This window comes from Rousettus aegyptiacus, unplaced genomic scaffold (genome assembly GCF_014176215.1).
Source record: "Rousettus aegyptiacus isolate mRouAeg1 unplaced genomic scaffold, mRouAeg1.p scaffold_m13_p_10, whole genome shotgun sequence".
In the NCBI taxonomy this organism is placed as follows: domain Eukaryota; kingdom Metazoa; phylum Chordata; class Mammalia; order Chiroptera; family Pteropodidae; genus Rousettus; species Rousettus aegyptiacus.
Window position 1 is genome coordinate 66,175,544 of NW_023416285.1, and position 21,197 is coordinate 66,196,740.

Sequence of the window (21,197 nt, forward strand, 5' to 3'; positions counted from 1 at the left end):
TATATGACATGTTCTGGGTTTGGTTTTATGCAGACATTTCCTTTCATTATCCAGTCATGGGAGGAGAAAAGAGCACATACTCCAAACCACATGTTTTGCTACAAATAGATTTCTCAGATAACCTCTATTTAAAACTAAACAAAACCCAACATATTTCACATGGTAGAATATCTGCAATGGAAATGAACAATTCACTCTCCATAGTCTCAATCCTACCTGCATGTTAGAATAACCTGGGAAGATTTTTTTTAAATCCAAAGCCCAGACCGCCGAGAAGTCCTGATGCATTGGTCTGGGGTGGTGCCCAAGTAGTGGTAGCTTCTGAAAGCTCTCCAGGAGAGTCTAATGTGCAGCCAGCACTAAGGATCACAGTGACCCAATGACACTAACAGGCTTCCTACCCACTTCTTAGCTTCATCACTGACTAGCCATGTAACCCTAGTGAAGTTACTTCCTGATCCTCTGCTTGAACTCCTTTATGTATAAAATGGGGATGACAAGAATACCAACCCAATGAGGATTAATTGAGATAACACGCAAAGAAAGCACTTAGATCAGGGTCTGAGGAACACTCAGATATCGCCTATCGTGATGGTGATAGTGATGATGACACCGATGTGATCTTTCTTACCTGAGGCTAGGACTACAACACGTTTCTCTACCCTAGAAAGCAGGCTTCATAACTTCAACCCAAGCAGGATTTTATCATCTTTAACATGAGCTCCCCGTACCTGAACAAACCTCTAGATCCAAATATAATTCGTAGCCCACTGTGGAATAATATCTAGGTCCCCAGAGGAGATGCTGTACCTCATAACTGTAGCCTACAACATAAAGGAGCTCACTCACTTGGGATTGAAGTGAATTTTCTCAGGAACTTCCCTGTGGTCCGTGACTACTTTCTGGTTGTCTCTATAATTAATGGGATCATCAGGGATCCTAAATTTGGCCATCTGAATTTCAGAGTCACTCAGTTCAGCATGGGAGATCCTTGCATAACCCAATCTGTGGCAGAAATAGAAATGGTTTGTAAAAGTTTTATTGTCATTCAGAAATCTGATGAGATCTAGTAGATAACACCTTAATTATTAAGCCAATTTCCCATTTCTTACTCTACTATGTATATCACTAGAATGACCTTGATTTATTACTCTGAATATTTATCGATCTATTACTTTTATGATGTAAATCGATAAGGAATATGCACATAGGTTTAATTAAATAAACATGCTTGGCCACCTTACTCTCCTTTTTTTTATACTATTGAATATTCTGTCTATACAAATTGCCTCTCACAATATATTTTGGAATATACATAAAATACTCATTTTTGATATGGGATGATTTTTTTTAATGTAATTTACCTAGAAACCTCACCACAATATAGCAGTGGCTCTAACAATTAGTTAACTTACCAAGATTGCATGATTAGAAGCTGGCAAAGCTGGACTTCAAGCCCAGTGCTTTTTTATTCCATGGTCCATGCTGTTTCCACCATACCATGCAGTCAAAAAATGGTGCCATCCCTAACATGCGTTGGCAGTTACATACTTATCATGCTTAATAGGTTATATAGTGTCCTCTATGTATAATTAAGCTTACTTTGCTTAGCCATTTATTCCTGCTTAAATCATTATAATGACTATGACTTGAAAAAAATATTAAACTGCATAATTAGCCAAATCAATGTTTATAAAAAGTAATAAAATTAATTAACTGCTTCTATAAAGTTTTCTCTTCAGGATAGACCTGAAAGATCACAGTAATAATATATTTTTTAAAAAAATCAAACACCTATGCTCACCTGATCAGCCCTCGATACATAATGTATTCACACCATCTGTCTTGATCTGTGCTGTCAATATCCTAATAAACAGAGAAGAGAATGTTTAAAGCATAAAACAGTGCTCTATTCTGAACTGCCACAAAATTTGTGAGCAACAGTAATAAGTATGCCTTTGTGCATGCTATTTTCTCTGCCTGGTTCGTACTGATCCTTTAAGGTCCAAATTATTTATTCATCCTACAGATGTATCTGGAGCACCTGCCATATGCCCATCCAGCTCCTGTACTAGAGGCTCGGAGTACAAAGATGAACATGGTCTAGAGAGTGAATTAGGCAGAGAAATCAACAATTACAATCCAGTCCCTGGCTCCCTGCAGCTTTCCAAGTCTCTCACCCCAAACAGAATTTACAGAATCTTCATCGGTCATCCTACAGATGCACACCAGCTGCACTGTGTATGGTTATTTATTTATATGTCGTCGCCCTCCCCTTCCCGAGCTCAGGAATTCTTAATCACTTTGGCTCCCTGGTACTTAGCATGAAACCTGGCATTTGGCAGGCACTCAGTCTGTGTTTGTTAAATTGAATCACTGGAAATAAACACATTTGTGGAGTAATCATGAGTCTTTTTGATGTTGAAAGCTTGAGACCAGGGTAGTTTTTCATCAAAGAAGCAGAACATACACATTTTTTTTCTATAGCATATTGGGAAAACTCTAAACATGGAGGGAGATTTTATACTGAAAAAGTTTTCATTTTCTTCTTTTTAAAAATTCTATGAATAAAAAATATACTTGACTTTTGACCATTTATCAATTTTACTATTAAAATTTGATTTAAAACATTTTTAAATCACAAAAAGAATATACCACAATTTATTAGCTATTTCTTAATTTTTTTGTAAGCTTGGTGGTAGACATATGGATGCTTGTTAATTAATCTTTACTATTTTATTTCACACACATATATATACATTTATATATGTATACATAAAAATTGTAATGTTTTAAAATGTAAACAAAAATTTTAGTGATAAAACAAATAAATTTTAAAAAAGGACTGTTCCCCTTTGCCTTGGAAAGATAAAAATTTAGTCATTTAGCTGTATATACTTGGAATAATAGGCTGAATATGCTTAACTGTTATTTTATTTTATTAGGTTTTAAAAAGATACTGTCAAATTTTAAGACTGTTGAATTTAAATACTCATTTCTTAAAGAGAAAAATCTGTTCTTAAATACTCATTTCTTAAAGAGAAAAATCTGTTCATCCAAGCATTTATGACGAAAACCACTCTCCGCATTAATAAACCTCTTGATAGAAAAAGGTAGAATCCACTGCCAATCTTGATACAGCTTCTGACCATAATCGTGGAAACCAAGAAATGATTAAATAAAAATTAAATCAAATTCCTCTTCCCCAACACTATGCATATGCCTTACACACACACACACCATACACGCACACACTCATACACACACAATGTGAGAATTCCCTCTTATAAGGGTATAATTTTCCCTTAGACTTGCCAAATATCATCTTGTCTGACATTCTTTTTACTTCATAGACCATGTACTTACACATTTATCTTATTTGATTTTATACATAGTCAGACATGCATCATGCATATATTTTAGCCACCACTTATTGAGTGCTTCCTGCATACAAGGCTGAGGGCTTTGCAGACGTTTGCTTATACTTCATCATAATAACCTTACTATACAATGGATATTGCTATCATCACATTACAGATACAGACATTGAGGCCCGGGAAGGTTATGTAACTTGCCCCAGGTCACACAGCTGATAAATGCAGCACCAGCGAGGCTAGTCAATGATGACAGACCACATGGAGAGAGAGGCCCAGCCAACAGCCAGCACCAAGGCCCCAGACATGTGAGTGGGGCCATCTTAAACCTGTCCCCTCAGTCATAGCCAAGCCATCAACTGACTGTACAAGTGAACAAAGGCAAGAACAGAAAACCACCAAGTCCACCCACAGAATTGTAAGAATATTAAACCATTGTTGTGTTAAGCCACTAGGTTGGAGGTGGTTTGTTACATGGTGGTAAATGAGTGATGCAGCCTCTGTGATTCCACTCTCTCTACGCCTTTTACTCTCTGCCCTCTCCTTAATCTCTTTTCTGAGATAATCTGCCTTCTCTTCCCTCACCCATCACTCCCATGATAGCCACATTCAATCAGGGGTTTTCTTTGGTTTTCCTTTTGCGCTTCTCTAATTCCATAAGCAATATCATCCACTTCCATGGTTTCAATGATCACCAAGATGGTGGCAACTCCTTAATCTATATCTCTGGTCCTGATGGCCCTTCTCAATTCCAGATCCATACATACAGCTGCCTACTGGACAGCTCCATTAGTATCCCACGGATGCCTCAACACTGCCTAAAGTGAACTCGTCATCTTCTTTGCAAAAATTCTTCTTCCTCGTGTATTCTCTATAATAATAAATGTCACCATCATAAATCCTCTGACAAAAGCCAAAATCAGGAGTCCATCTTGACTCTACTTTCTGCCTTATCCACTGTGACAGAGACTAACTCATCTCCCCAATATCTGTCTTGCTCTTCTTCCAAAGTCGTAGTATTTTTAGTAGAGTGGTATATGGGTACCAAGATTAAATATGGCACCTCCCAACTTCCTGCACATCAAGTTATGGCCATATGACTAAATTCTAGTCAATTAAGTGTAAATACAAGTGTTGGATATAAGTGGAACCACAAATAGAAGGAACACATTCCTGACACAAGAGTGTCATGCCAGTGCTGAATCACCTGCCCAGACTTTTACGTAAAGGATTAGACGTCTGTAGCCAAAAATAGAAAATGAAAAGAAAGAAAAGAAATACATTTCTCTATTATTGAAGCCACTGTCACTCTGTGTTTTCTGTCACATGCAGAAACCCCTCATTATGCCCCGTTCTCCTTCACCTGTCTTTCCAAACACTTGATAAGATGAATAACCTTTTGCCTCTGCAGATATTATTTCAAGTCATGAAGTAGAAAGCAAAATGTAAAGGACCAAGACATCTACATGATGCTTAACTAAATATAACAACTGTATTTCTTGTTATAAAGTAATGCGGTTAGCATTTTGGTGTATACGTCAGTCTCCAGGATTTGATTTGTGTCAGTTCCCCAAAAGATGATTATATCTGGGTACACTGACAAATTCAAGTGTTTTAGACATGAACAGGTAAGGACTAGTGCAGTATCATTTACAGAGGCCCTGTCTAGCTGAACAACCAGCCTCTTTGCCATTTTATTTTACTTTTTACTCTTGACATCATAATTAACTTCCATAATGAGGCAGATTATATTTTGGAAACATGCTATAGTAACTCACTTTCTGTACAGTATTCTTATAATGTGATTTTGATACCCTTTAATGGGGCTTATATGTCTTCCACGTGAATGTGAGCATGCTGCAACAATGGCAGAAGTCACACTATATGACTTATAAGACTAGGTAATACGAGGCAATACAGTCTCTTCCTGGTTCTCTTGGGACACTTACTCTTGGAACCTAGGCATCATGCAGCAAGAAAGTCCAAGTAGCCCATGCATGGATAGAAACCAGGACCCCAAGCCAAAAGCCCATCTGAGCTCCTGGTCAACAGCCAGCACCAACGTGCTACCTGTAAGTCATCTGCAGTCCCCAGCTGAGCCACCTAGTTTCATGGAGAAGAGATGAGCTATCCCCACTGAGCCCTGTCCTAGTTGCAGATACATGAGCAAATCGATGGCTGCTGTTATTTAAAGTCAGTACATTTTTTGGTGATTGGAATACATATTAAGTTGTTGGGGGGGGGTGAGTTTCCCCCCTTAAAAATGAAGAAGATTTTAAGATTGTATTACCTTCACATTGCCATGTTCAATGAGCTGTCGATAATCTCTGGAACCAGGTGCTGAAGTAATATAGCCCAGAAATATCACTTGATTAGAGCTACTTTTCAGTAGTTTTGAAACAGCAATAGCCTGAAGTTTTCTGTCTAGGTCATCTCTAAGAAAAATGCAAAAATGTAAATTTTTTGTATTTGCAAAACAATTTTTTTAAACATCTCAGGTACCTAAGTTCCCAAAAAATATCTTCAGTAGAGCACAAACCCAGAATAATTCCTACTTGGGCAAATGTCTTAATGTTATGCAAATGAACCAGATATAGTGCTTCAATTGAGTAGGTTGACAAACTTTTGATGAAGGACATGATTTTCCCCCACAAATCATTTGGAGTCAAGTTGGTTTAAATATATATTTTAAAAACAGCATTTGTTCAACTTTTTATCAGAAGAAATTATGTCAGTGATCTGACACCTGATAATCAGTATTGCAGCTAAAGACTGATAGAGAATCCTAACATTCACAGAACACACCTGGCTTATGTAACCTACTCAGCTCCCTCAACTGAACACTTTCTAAAAGAAGCTCTCCTGGTCAAATTCTAGCTAAACAGGATAGTTTATTATTCTAAGCACAGTCAATATATATAACTGAAATAATTAGGCAGGTTCATCAAGCTTTTGGCAGGTTTACAGTCAATCTATTTGAAGAAAACTAGGGCCATCATATTTAATGATCCAGCCAGAAAAACTGAAACAAAGTGAACTTAATATAGAGAATCAGTTACCTAGGTGATGAGAAGCCAAACAGGAGTAAGTGAGGCAATCAGAGTTTAGCAACAGTCAGAAGCCAGTATCACCTCTAGAGCAAGAGAAACAACAGGAGATGATATTCCCAGAGTCTGAAAGCTAGCCTTGGCTGGTGGGAGACGGTGCTCCAGGGGAGGCTGCATGGAAGGAGCTGGGGCCACAGAAGACACTCAGCTGCTGTGAGAAGCACGAGAGAAAGCAGAGAGGATGAGAAACACCCTGGCTTCTCCCCTCTTCCTGCCTTTCAGTCTTGCATTATGCCTCCCATTGGCTACACCTACCCAAAAGCCAGAAGGCAACAAACTCTGGAAAATGTGGTTCCCTGCAATGTGTAGCTAAGAGGAAGATAACCCAAGAATGGATCCAAGAGCAAATAGGCAGTAAAACAAACACAGGCATTTACCGAGAAAGATAGCTAATGAATGATTAAGCAAGCAAGCAATGACAAAAGAAGATAGAGGGAGACCCCCGAACACCAAGAAGATTGGAGAAACCTCATTAAGGTAGGATCTAAAGACAGTTCTAAGCTCAGATGTGTATGTGTGGACAGCTGAGTACTATTAAAAGGTATCTCAAGAAATGGAAGCGTGAAAAGAATGACCATTTGTTTAACATCTTTGATACTGAATTCTCATAACTGAGAGGCAGGCGGCATTTAGCTCTATTTTTAAACAAGATTAAGTAATATGCCTAATGTTATTTTCCATCTCCCCAGATCCATTCTTGGCCCTTCTCTATGCCCTTGGAGTCTGACCCCTGCAGATTTCATCTCCTGGGCTCCCTTGTCTGCTGACTTCCAGTTATGTTTGGCCAATAGGAGGCACCAGCAGGACATGAAAAGTTGGAGGAGAGAGAAGTCAGGGCATTTCTCCCACGGCCCCTCTGGCAGTAGCTACATTCCCCGTGCCTGGTGGCCTCTCTTCCCGGTTCCAGATTTCCCTCTGGGAACACTATTTCCTCTGCCCTTCCCTAAGGATGGTAATGATTCCCACTGTTACTAGTGTCTGAGTGCCTTAGCATCTCTCTTATCTGTTCCTTTGAGCCTTCCAACATGTTGGCAGTAGTCCATTAAGTCTGCAGTGAATTCTGTTCTTTCTGATACATGGAACTAGAATTTAAATCTAGGTACAGAAAATCCCAAAGTCACTGCAACAGAGATAGTGTTTTTATATAAATATATTTTAGCAATATATTATTGGAAAATAATCTATGAATTTGGTCTTATAGTTTCTCAGGAGATAAATCTTATCCAGTGATAAAAAGAAAAATAGAAAATATATGTATGGCTATAAGAGAGAGGGAGAGAGAGAGAGAGAATACATACGTTTTCTGTTTTCTTATCTGTTAATATTTGATTAGCCTTATAAACATTATCATGTGGGTTGAAAAAGAATTTTATACGATTTTCAGAGATAAGACAACTGAAACTCACTGAGGTTATGTTACAGCAGAACCAAAACTAGAACACAGGCCTTCACACTGCAGATTCTGTGCTCTTTCCCCTTCGCACATGTATGCATGTGATAGAGAAAAATAAAAAATGGTGATTAACTGGTGGCTCAGTTAATGACTTAAAATTGGATAAAAAGTGATGTGTACCTAAAGACTTCTAAGAAACACTGCTATTTCCTATTTATTGGCTGTAGGGAGATATTTGTGTAGTCAGTGATTTAAAAAATCTTGTTGAATCAGCTAATAACATGCACAAGCATTCTGTAATTTATTCTTGATATTTCATGCTTGCTTGCCATAATCACTAGAAAAATAAAATCTCTAAATATTTATTCACAGTAAGAATTTTTTATTTAGTATTGCAGAACAAGGCAAATGAAATATGTAATGATGGTCTCACAAATTATTTGAAGCACATTCTTTCTCATGTCACTTGTGGGGACATGGACTGTTCTTCAGACACAGCAGGTGCTTGATTTGTGCTTGATGAATGAATTCTTCTTAAGCTGCCTGATGTACTTTACATTTAGAGTTGTCTGGTTTGGTTTCATAATAATGGCCAGCATTAATTGAGCACTTACTATATTTGTATACTTTGCATGAGATAATACATCTCATTTCTCACATGAACCCTATGAAATAGGCAAGATTATTGCTCCCAATTTACAAATGAGAAAACTGAGGCTCAAGCTAAATAATTAGTGAAGGATACTCCTTGAATTAAGATTCAAGCCATATTGTCTGATTCCAGGTTTTGGAATTCCATGCTCTTAACCTTTAGACTACATTGCCTCCCTCCCACGAGTTACATCTCCTCAGTAAGTGTCAATTACTATTGTTACCGCTGATGTAGTCATTATTATTAAATCAAGTAAGATAGCAAATAAAGGATATGGTGTTCATCAGAGAGCTTTACAGATGTGGTGATCAGGCAGTTAGACAAAGCTATACTTCCTCTTTTCCAGATACATTCTGAAGGCTGTCTTTTAGTCTTCTCTTTCCTTTCAGGTCTATTCTTCGTATTGCAGAGGAGGTTGGAGGGAGTTGAAATAGGTGGGGGGGGGGGGCAAGCAAAGGAAAAAAGGGAAGGAGTGGATCCAACTGTTTCCTAGGTTTAAACTTTCCAAACTTTAAACATAAAAATGCCTATTTAAAAAAAAAAAGTGTAATTTAAAGTCAGTAGAATGAGTTTTGAATGCTTATACTTGCTACATGAAAATTACTGGGGGAAACAGAAGGCATTTCTTCAAACAGCTTTTTAAAGAGAAAATGAACTATCTGTATCATCTGTCTTCCAAACATTCTTCTTATTTCTGAGGCAAGCAAGAGTCTGATTAGCGAATGATTCATATTAATTACTTTGGATGGTTTGTTTATATTACTTATACTCTGACTTATTTTGGAAAATATGCAAGTATACTTTCACAGATCCACATAACGCTGTGAGAAAAAGCAAAGTAACCAGGAAAATAAAAGTAGCAGACACGTTAGTTTTGTTTAGGTAAAACTTATACTATGACAATGTTTTTTCTAATGTTCTGTATTTCACTTTGAAGCTCTGTGGCCTCTTGTGTTATAAATATGGACAGGACCTTTATGCCCTATTTTATAGCACTTGACATTGGTGTTTCTATTATTATTACAGTGTGTTTACTATGGTAAAGTATAAATTATCTACCTTTATCTTTGCTTTTACAATATATTCTTGGCATTATTCGTGATTTATTCAGTACTAAATCACTGGTTGTGAAAACTATTCTTTAGAGATAAAACATTCTCCATTCCTCATGTCTCCTTGTAGAAGGACCTTCTTGGAAAGCTATCTTTGATCTCTCTCTCTCTCCACCCTTTACTTTTGGGATGGACTTTTATCATTAGTTAAGTTTGGAAGAAGTAAGTGGGCAGGCTTGTCTCAAATCCTTCTTCTCTCTTCTCCTTGGAAACTTCCCGTTTGCAAACTAGCTATTTTCTGGCTTATTCTCTTGACCAAGGCAAGAGCTCGACAGGGCAAACTGAGCCCCTGCTCGGTAGCCTTGCTATTTTTGGAGAGCCAGTGGCATGTATTATTGAGGGATGTATTAGCAGGTCCATATGGATGCATTAGAATTAAAAGTGGCATTCTGATCTCCCTGTCAGATCCCTCTGCTTACCTATTAGTTGACTGTGAAAACATGAGGGAAAAAAGAATGTCACTTAGTACCCTCAAATCCCAACAGTAGTCCCAACTGTAGTAAGCCTGTAGCGAAAAGAAATTTTATTTTTCCACCATCTAGTTTACCTAATTCCTAGCTGTGTGACCTTATTGGACAAGTCTCCTAACCTCTCTCAGTCTAGCTTCTTTATCTGTAAAATGGGGCCATAATAGCACTTACTTTATATGAAATGTAGATTAAATACAATAATGAACTTAGCACAGCAGCTGCTTGGTAACTGCTGGCTAACATGGCCGTCACTGCAGCCCTCTACCACCGCTAAGGACCACCTGCCTCTCAAATGTTTCTTCAGGTGATTTTTAAAAGCAGCAACAGAGGGTAAAATACTTGGGGCAAAAAGAAAGAAGTAAGAAAGGTCATTGCACAGAAATGAAAGTAAGTGTTAATAATATTTCTTGGCATTTGTGTACTGTTAGATAAACCAAAAACACCCACTCATGATTCCCAAAGTGTGTCACAACAAAATCCACCCGTTTGTCTGAGACGTTGACAGTCAGTGTTATGGCTGGTGCAATCTCGCCCTCTGGTGACGGAAGAAGGTGATGCTCCGATTTCACAATGGGATATCTTGACAAAACCATAATCCTGCATAGGAATGAAAAGAAACATCATTGTTGGGTGGGCAAGATCACGCAGACAGGACTGAGCAAATGTGTTAAAAAGGGATGTGTCACACTTCAAGCATCCCACTGAAGGGCATTCAGAGCAATAACGTGGCGGTTGGCTCGTCAGTTCCCCGCATCTCTGCAATTCAGCCTGTCTCACTATGTCGCTAAGCACAGCGCTTTAACTGTTTTAGTAAGTGCTTTGGAGACACAAAATACACCAAATTCATTTTACCTGCACTGTCACTCTGACAACATATTTGCATAAGCAATTCTAATATTAATCAATACATTTTTGAATGTACAATCTCACCAGTGAAGATATGATGTAACAATTTACTAAATTAAAAATTAAAAACTGTCCAATAACAATATGAAAACATGGTCTGTCTCACTCGTAAGTCAAAGAACTACATATGAAAAGGACGAGCAGAGTCTAGCCTCAGCCAGCCCCTCGCCCCCAGCTGCATGCTCTCTCTCTCTCCGGCCCACTCCTGCAGGCCCTGCAACAGGGCCATCTCTACAGTAATAGTGCCTAGATCCACAGGTCCAGCATGTCCTGTCCTACTCGGCTCTCCAGGTTACCCACAACTGCCTCCTGGGCGTCACTTGACTGTCCAGGGCCATCTCAAACATAGCACAATCGTGCTGCTCTCCTGGTCATCCCAGCCCCATCAGATGGCATCATCTCCTATCAGGTATTCTGGTCAAAACCCTACATGTCGCCCTTGGTTCTTCACTTCCAGGCCCCTGACATCTAAACCATCTGTAAGTTCTGTCAGCTCTGTTCCGAAACAGTTCCTGAATTTGCCCCCTTCTCTCCATCTCCACAGCTCCCGCTGGCATCCCTCCCCTGCACTATTCCATCTACCTCGTCAACTGTCTCCCTGCGCCTATTCCAGCTGCCAACACTCTGTTCTTCCAAGAATAGCCAGAATAATCTTTTAAAAATATAAGTCAGATCAGATCACTCCTGCCTTAAATCTTCCAATGGCTCCCTATCACAACTGAATTAAATCGAGTCCTCAGCATGGATTATGGGGCTCTCTAAGATCAGTACCCACCTGGCCCTCATTTCTTACCAGCCCCCCGTCAGGTACCCGAGCTTGATTCTGCCTCAAGTCTTTTCCCTGGCAGTTCCCTCAGCTCTTTCCACAGCTGGGTCTTGGGTTTTTACCACAAAGTTTTCAAGAGACCTTCCTGACCATCCTACCTATATGAGCATCCCCTGTTGCCCCTGCTCACCCGGTACTTTCTCTCTCGGTAGGCTGCTTCTTTTTCTACATAGCACTTAATCACTAGCTCAAATTATCTTATTTACATCTTTGTGTACATGTTTATTTTCTGTCTTCACACTAGAATGTAAGCTTCACGAAGACAGCCTTCAGGTCAGACATGCTTACTGTTATAATCTCAGCACCTACCCTCAATGGTTTATAATGGTGAAGAACTGAAAATATCCAGTAACAGGGAAACCATTCAAACAATCATGGAACATGCATATCTTCAACACGTCCTCATCCTCCAAGAGGCATCAGCGGAGCACAGTCATAGAACTAAGGTTTGACAGTCTCCAAGCCTATGCTGCCTAGTCTTTCAGGACCATGTTCAAGATCAGGATCCAATGTGTACTCACCCCCAAGTGTGATCCCTTGTGCTTGGACCAAAGTCAGTGTAGAAGCCCAACCTCTCCCCCAGCCACATGGCTAAGTCATTGTTCCCGATGAAAGGCTTAGAAGCATCACTCTCCAAAATCGTTATGAAATCTGCCCCTGTTCAGAAAAAAAAAAAGAAATGCACATGGTGATTTACCACAGTAGTACAAAAACAATTAGCAAACCTTTACTCATATATCAAAAACAAAGCAATTCCTGAAGGGTCACAAAAGTGAAGTGGCTCAAATCTGAGCTATAGGGAATTTCCCCATATTTCGAATGTAATTAATACATGGGGCACCTTAAGAAAATGAAATGCAGGAAAGGATAAAAGCATAGCTTTTCTAAATTTTCAAATATTCTTAACATCATTCTCTATATTTCAAGTAAGCTTAATGCCTTCTCAAACATCTGATATATGTTCAAAAACAATACAGTGTTACACAATAGTGTTTCATTCTCAGGCAAACACCTTCATGATACTGGCACAGAGTAAGTATATTGTTTTTTCCAGACCCCGCCTCAGAGGCCTGTACTCAGGACCAAAAGACTGAAGGCCAAGGAAATTTCTCAGCAGCATTAGACTCATACATGCCCTCAGCAATTTCCCAGGAGACATGCGTATCATTAGGAATAACCAGAATAGTTCAGCCCTTTTTGTATCTTGTTCCATGTGTCCCTGCAGTTGATCTAAGAACCAAATGCCCACATATTTTCGAGGATGTTTCATACAAAGATGAGCTCCACTGGGCACAGAAACGTAAAAATGGCCCCTTAGGCTCTTGAAAGCAATTTGCTTCACAAATGAGCATGACTCTGAACCATGCTGCCTTTTAATCCGACAGTTTTCTGGTCCCCAGCAGTGGGTCTCGAAATGATAGGAGCCACCAGCAGCAGCATCTCTAAGAGCAAAGTCATGACATGAATCCCCTGTAGATACCCAATAGGAGGCTTTGTTCAGAATCAACTGAATTAATTGCTCTCGAACAAAGACAGATGTGGTTAGAAGCTTAATCCTCCTGCAGTTGCCCATCAAAGTAAAGCCTTTAAAAGAGATTAGTTTATGACCCAGCAAACCCTCCTCCTATTACTTATGATCTTGCTCAAAATAAAAGTAACAAGAGTAGTCTCTCAAAACCTAAAACTAATTCCAGCAAGACTTACCTGTTTGACTGAGCAGTTGAGCTGACCTTTCTAGACTACACCAGCCTTCATTGTCGAAGCCAAACCTGAAAGGCCAGATGGCGGCAGAGACCTCTGTGGCTGGTGCCTGAGAAATAGTTTGAATGGAGGATCAGGATGACTGAACAATGACAGGTTCCGAGACCCAGTTTTTTCCACCTCTTTCCACCAAAATTCGTATTTCGGCAAAGAAATTTTCTTAGACATTTGCCCACGTTTACTTCATAAAAATGAAGAGATATTTGCAATATGGTATTCTCATAATCTTCTGTGAACTTCTAGCTTGAGCTTAGAAGTCAGGAAAGCAAACATTTATAATAAGCATTGTTTGTAATAGCAAAAAAAAAAAAAAAACCCAAAACAGAAATAATCTGGCTGTTGTTTCAATAGGAAAATAAAAAAATAAATGGTGTCTCAAACACATAACAGACTACTATGTAGTCCTAATAAATGAGATAGGGCTACATATTTCCATTTGGATGAATCTCACAAAGATAATTTTAAGTAAAAAAGTAAGTTGCAAAATATATATGTCAGATGTCACTTAGATAAAGTTACAGACATGGGGAAAAAACAATATTGTCTAAGGATATATCATATTTTGTAACAATATAAAGAAATGCATGAAAATGATAAACACCAGATTCAAGAAAGGGGTTACCCTTGCACAGAAAAAAAAAAAATGAGATCACAGAGGGATGCATAGAGTTCTTTAACATATTTATAAAGTGATGTGCTAATTCTAATCAGCTTATAAATGGTGTTACTCCCCTACTGTCCTGGCAAGTTTAAGGTTCGGGAGCACAGTCCCCTTTGAAAGTTCCTCTTTTGGGTCCATGGGCTCAGTTAGAGAATGCCTAACCCTAACCATCCATCTCAAACTAATACCTACTGATCTACAACAGGGATCCTGTGGGAAAATATGGCTGGATTAGAACAAATACAACTGAAACAACAACAACAACAACTTAAAGTGGACCATACAAATTCAGGTCGGGAGAAGGTGAAGTAGTAACCCTCTCTGCATAGGAGGGTCACTACTCAACATAAACAGCTTAATGTGCCACCAGCAGTGAGTGGGACATTTTATCTTCATACAAGAAAGATTATTCAGTTTAGTGAATGTCATGTAAAGAGAATGGAAACATCAACAGAGATTTCAAGAAGCATAATATCTGTCAAGTTCTCACTTTACACATGACTACATTTGTAAAATTAACTCTAAATTTCATCACTCCAAAACCTGGTGTTCCCTTATTCTTCCAATCTTAGCAAATGCCACCTCCCTCTATGCGGTTACTCAAGCCAGAAAAATAAGTCATCCTTGATTCCTTCCTTGATAGCATCCTCTGAATACTGTCTTTCTCCCCTACTAGAATGTAAACTCCATGAAATCCGGCATCTTGTTCAACTTGTTTACCTCTGTATCCCTGGCATCAAGCACACAAGACATTCAATAAACATTGATCAAGTGAATGAATGAATGAATGAATAAAAGAAAAAGTATTAAATCCAACTGAAATTACTCCTTTTGAAAAGAATCCCTGGCTGGCATTATATACCTTCTTGTGACTTATATTATTTGTAGAAATAATGACTAATAAATAAATGGTAAAAGAAAGAGGTCATGTAATTAATTATTTACTTAATCGAGAAATATTTACTGAGTTCTCGGTATGAGCCAAGCGCTCTGTGAGGTGCTAGGAGCACAAAGGTAAACAAGGGGAGCATTGCCTGCATCCTCGGTACGGCTTTTCATTTAGTATGAAAAATTTGCTTGGTAACACAGATTCCTAAAATCCAAAGTTAATCCGTAAAATCTATCTCAGCCAAAACTGTAACTCTAACTGCTTTATGAAACTCATGAAACTTTTTATCAGAGCAGATAGAAAGTACAACATTGCAATGACTTATTCTTGCTTCTCCCCACCTTTCTAGAAGGAAAAGAGACAAGAAAACTTCCACAACCCATCAATGCACAAATTACCCAAAATCTCCAAAATCAAGTATTATCTGTAAGATTTTTCTTAAGTCAAAGAACCTCACACTATTGCCTTCGACAATATCTACCAGACAGTACAAAGCAGCCCATCATAAAATAATTCTTTATTTCGTGGTTTAGATATGTTAAATCATAGAATGACAAAAATAACTTCATATAATAAAATCATAAGCAGTTTGCCTCTACTATATGGGTCTATCCTGTCCCAAGAACCCACCTTCATAAAATAATCCCACTATGTTATTAGCCACCGATCTAAGGGTTATGGAGATGGGATCCAGGGCCCCGAGGTCATTAGATTTAAGTCTACAGTTCAATCATAATGGTGAACTGTACAAATGTATGTATATAAATATATATATTATTATATATATAATTCTCATCAAATTATTTATCATTATTTTTAATTACTTACCCTTTTGCCCAATTTCCTCTCATAGGTTTTATGCCGTAGTCCTAATCCTAATAACCCTACACCAACAAGCAGCCACAAAACTAAACAGAAAGAAGAGATAGTTATTTAAAAGACGTTTGTTTAAAAAATAATTTTCATGAAATTATTAAGCCTATTGACCAAGGATTTTGTGCAAAGGAGAAATGTCTAATTCCTGAGTTAATTTTCATGTGTAGCATGCATGTATAAACCATACTTTAAAACCACGTTTCAAAGACTCTTCCCTAAAAATATTCCAGTGACCATGAGCTTAAAGTAAAAATGAATCATAAATATATACAGGAAATAACATACAAGAAAACTGAAACAAGCAGGAAAAAATACCCTGTAAAATCAAGCCCACAAATACTTTAGATATTGGAATTTTCATAATAGCATGCTTAACATGTTTAGAAAAATAAAAGAGGGCATTCAATAGTATGGCTAAGGCACATAAGACTAACTCAATGATCAGGAAAATTTGTAAAGAAATCAATAGACTTTTAAAAATAAAATTATATAATAATTATAATTTAAATTAGAAGCTCAATGGACAAGATAAACAGCAGAACGGACAAAGCTAACTAGAGAATTAGTGCAATGGGACAGCTTAAAAACAAAGGTAGAGAATATGAAAGAGGTTAATAGACATGGGGAAGAGGATAAGAAGCCCTACACATCTAACTGGAGTCATAAAGGAAAGGAAAGAAAGAATAAAAAAGAGGCAATATTTACAGTGATAATGTTGAGAATTTCCAGAATTGATAAGATATAGCTCTTAGATTCAGAAAGCCAAAAAGACTCCCAAGCAAGATGAGTGGTGGGTGGTGGGGGGAGGAGGATCTACATCTAGATAGACAATGAAACTACAGAATGCCAAAACAAAGAGAAAATCTTAATAGCTGCCAGAGAGAAAAGACAGATTGACTTCAAAGGAGCAAAAACAGCTGACTTCTCATCAGCAAAGTAAAAGTTAGATAACAGGGGAATATCTTTAATATGCTGAGAGAAAAATAACCAACTACTAAAATCACAAATAGAAATTAAAGATAATTTCCAAACCAGAAAAGGAAGTGGGGAGGAGGGAAAAAAGAAGAATTATTGGAAAGAAAGCAAGAAGAGAAACAAGGAAAAAAATATCTAGAGAAAGTAGAAAAAGAAAAAGAATAGTAAGATGATACAAATAAGTGAGAAGTCCCAATAAAACTAGATTAAATTTTGAAGTTAAAAGACTGACATTCTAGAAGAGGCAAAACAATGGAGACAGTAAAAAGACCAGTGGTTGCAAGGAGTTTGGAGGAGGGGGGAAGGATGAATGAGTGGGGCACAGGGAATGTTTGGGTAGCATTCTGTACAACACTGTAATGGTAGATACATGAGATTATACATTTATCAAAACCCATATAACAGACAACAAAAAGAGTGCTCTACTGTAAACTATGGACTTTAGTTAATAATAATTTATCAATATTGGCTCATCAATTGTAACAAATGTATCACACTAATGCAAGATGTTAATAATGGTGAAAATTGTAGGGGGAGGTGTGAGTCAGGGGGCATATGGGAATTCTATGCTTTCCTCTCAATATTTCTGTAAACCTAAACCTGCTCTAAAAATAAAATCTATTAAAATTTTTAAAAGACAAATATAATGGCTGCCATAGATGGTGAGGGAGGGATGAACGGGCAAATCACAGAAGATTTTTAAGGCAATGAAACTTGATATTATAATGGCGGATACATGTCATTATATATTTGTCAAAACCCACAGACTGCACAACACCAAGAGTGGCCTCGAATGTAAACTATGAACTTGAGGTGATAGTGATATGTCAGTGTAGGTTCATCAATTGTAGTAAATGTACCACTCTGCTGAAGGATGTTGATAGTGGGGGAGGCTGTGTGTATGTGAGGTCAGAGGGTAGATGGGAAAGCTCTGTACTTTCTGTTCAGTTTTGCTGTGAATCTAAAATGTCTCTAAAAAATAAACTCTATCTTTAAAAATCACATAACACTGTCTAAACAGCTTTGTAAATAAACTGTTTCGATGCCTTAATTTGATGAATGAATTAAAGAATTATGGTTCTTAAGAATAATTTTAAAAAAAGGATTAAAAACGAACAAAAACTGCCAGACCTGGTTTCAAGGGACATAACTAAAACATAAAACACACCAACAAAACTCTAAAATTTTAAAATTTCCCCTAAATTTTAATATAATCTCAAATTTTGATGGAATATATATTAAGGTCTTTATATAATGGTCTTACTGCTTTGTGACATTTCTTTTAGAATTACATTGAAATTTTATTTAACTTGTTTTCTATCTCTTTACACTATAATATTTTGTCTTTAGTAAAGTATCAAATTGTTGAGGATGAAGACCAATTTTTACTGTCTTTGTATTCTACATAACACTATGTAGTTGTGGAATGTATTATATCCTAATACACTACTGAAAATGTTTTTAATTAATTAATTAATTTTTTAATGGTGAGATTAGTTAACAAAATCCAATAAGTTTCAGCTGTACGCTTTAACAGTAAGGCATACATATATTTATACTGTGTGTTCACCTCCCATAGTTAGATTTCTTTCTGTCACCACATATTTGACCCCCTTTACCCCATTTACGTCCCCCCTCCCCGCATCCCCTAACCTCTGGTAACCACTAGTCTATAGTCCATGTCCATGAATCTCTGTTTGTTTGTCCTGTTCCTTTGTTGCTTTTAGGTTTATATCCCACATATAAGTGATATCATGTGATTTTCAACTTTTTTCTGTATGGCTTATTTGACTTAGCATGATTATCTCGAGGTCCATCCATGTTGTTGCAAATGGCAGTATTTCAGCTCTTCTTATGGCTGAGTAATATCCCATTGTATACATGTACCACTGCTTCCTTAGCCAATCACCTATCATAGGACACTTCATTTGCTTCCATGTCCTGGCCACCATAAATAATGCTACTATGAACATCAGTGTGTTTTCAAGTTCTTGGGGTAAATACCCAGTAGAGGGATTGCTGGATCATATGGTAGATCAATTCTTAGTTTTTTGAGGAATCTCCATACTGTTTTCCATAGTGGAATTTTCAGTCCCACCAGTAGTGTATGAGGGTTCCTAGTTCTCCACATCCTCTCCAACATTTGTTATTACTTGTCCTATTGATTATAGCTATTCCACCAGGTGTGAGATGGTTTCTCATTGTGGTTTTGATTTGCATTTCCCAAATAGCTAGCGATGTTGAGCATCTTTTCATATGTTCATTGGCCATTTGTATGTCCTCTAGGGAGAAGTGTCTGTTCAGGTCCTCTGCCCATTTTTTTTATTAGATGTTTGGTTTTTTGTTGCTATTGAGTCATATGAGTTCTTTGTATATTTTGTATATTAGGCCCTTTAAGGAGGCATTGCTTACAAATATATTTTCCCATTTGGATGGTTGTCTCTTTACCTTGTTGATAGTTTATTTTGCTAAGCAGAAGCTTTTTAGTTTGATGTAGTGCCATTCATTTATTTTTGCTTTTACTTCCCTTGCCTGTAAGGTCAAATTCATAAAATCCTCTTTAAGTCCAACGTCTTTGAATTTAGTTCCTATCTTTTCTTCTATGCATTTTATTGTTTTAGGTCTTATATTTAGGTCCTTAATCTATTTTGAGTTAATTTTGATGTGTGATGATAGACAACAGTCTAGTATCATTTTTTGCAGGTGGCTTTCTAGTTTTCCCAGCACCATTTATTGAAGAGGCTTTCCTTTCTCCACTGTATGTTTTTGGGGAAAATGATTTGCCCATGTAAATAGGGATTTACTTCTGGACTCTCAATTCTGTTCCACTGGTCTGTGTGTGTGTTTTGCTGCCAATACCATGCCGTTTTGATTACTGTCACTTTGTAGTATAATTTGAAGTCGGGCAGAGTGATGCCTCCAGCTTCGTTCTTTTTTCTCAAGATGGCTTTGGCAATTTAGGGTTTTTGTGCTTCCATACAAATCTGATGATTTGTTGTTCTATTTCATTAAAAAAATGCTGATGGGATTTTGATGGGGGTTGCATTAAATATGTATAACGTTTTAGGTAATGTGGTCATTTTAACTATGTTGATTTTTCCAATCCAAGAACATGGAATATCTTTCCATTTCTTTGTATCTTCTTCGATCTCTTTTAATTGGATCTTATAGTTTTCATTATATAGGTCCAAATTTTATACATTCAATAAATATTTTTATTTAATTCAGTCCATTTGAAATGGGTCAGATATTGAATAGTAAACTAATTTCAGGTTTGAGTTTCTAGTTCATCAATATTCCAAAAGTTAACGTATTTAATTTCCTAAAAAAGGGAGAACTAGAAATGGAATAAATAGTCTCAACTGTTAGAAAAAAGCATTTTGGAAACTGTACCTGTTAAACTTATCTATGTTAGAAGTGAAACAAAACTAATACGGAGTATTTTTGGTTGAAATGACATATCAGATATTTGCTTAAAGTATTTCACCAAAAAAAAAAAAAAGTAGGAAGATAGCTGTTAACAACATTAGGAAATGTTAATAATTGTTGGAATTGTGGAAGGGTACATGAGGGTTCATTACACTCTTTAATTTCATATGTTTGAAAATTTATATCTTTAATAAAAAAAATTTTTTAAAAAGAAAGCAAAACCATACTTACAAATTTTCATGTATTTTTCACTCTTTCTGAAAAGCACTTTAGGGCTATTTTTTGTTTGAAGAAAGTCAAGGCTTTTCTTAGTACCAAATAGCATATTCAGCCCAATAATTAGCATCACTGTCCCTATTAAAAGAGAAATAAAGAATATATTAGAATATATTACATTTTAATCCAAAAGTCCTTCTAATGATAAACTCCAGCAGCTAAGATTTCAATTAAATGAGCACACCCTGAAAATTCAGTTATTAAGTAATCTCAGTACCAAAGCTTTTACTCCAATACTACTTGTGATCATTGGGATGATCATAAGAAATAAGTGGAACCCAGATGAGAGATTTCTTTTACTTTCTTGTTTCCTAGTTGCCAGGTTGCTAAGAGTGTACATCACTGACATTGATGATTTAGGGGAGAGTGGAGCACAAGAGAAAGGAGCCTTCTAAATGGCCTTGGGGACTCAATCTTCTCCACTAAAGAGATCTCTTGTATCAAGTCAAGGAGCACAAAAGAGGCTACGTAGGTTAACACGGCAGTGTTT

The 21,197-nt window shown here is 37.2% G+C and overlaps 1 protein-coding gene and 1 long non-coding RNA gene across 4 annotated transcripts in view; one reads left to right on the forward strand and one right to left on the reverse strand.

Annotated features, from left to right (window-relative positions):
* LOC107513979 overlaps nucleotides 1–21,197 on the forward strand; it is a 61,268-nt gene that overhangs the window by 25,895 nt on the left and 14,176 nt on the right. The window lies entirely within an intron of this gene.
* The window catches only part of CWH43 (cell wall biogenesis 43 C-terminal homolog), a 40,546-nt gene that overhangs the window by 2,185 nt on the left and 17,164 nt on the right, over nucleotides 1–21,197 (reverse strand). The window contains exons 7-14 of the mRNA XM_036227950.1: nucleotides 20,663–20,785; nucleotides 15,980–16,059; nucleotides 13,545–13,650; nucleotides 12,362–12,497; nucleotides 10,556–10,705; nucleotides 5,665–5,809; nucleotides 1,805–1,866; nucleotides 850–1,005 (exon numbers count right to left, since the gene is read on the reverse strand). Of these exons, the coding sequence (XP_036083843.1) occupies nucleotides 850–1,005; nucleotides 1,805–1,866; nucleotides 5,665–5,809; nucleotides 10,556–10,705; nucleotides 12,362–12,497; nucleotides 13,545–13,650; nucleotides 15,980–16,059; nucleotides 20,663–20,785 (958 nt within the window). The remainder of the gene's footprint in view (nucleotides 1–849; nucleotides 1,006–1,804; nucleotides 1,867–5,664; nucleotides 5,810–10,555; nucleotides 10,706–12,361; nucleotides 12,498–13,544; nucleotides 13,651–15,979; nucleotides 16,060–20,662; nucleotides 20,786–21,197) is intronic.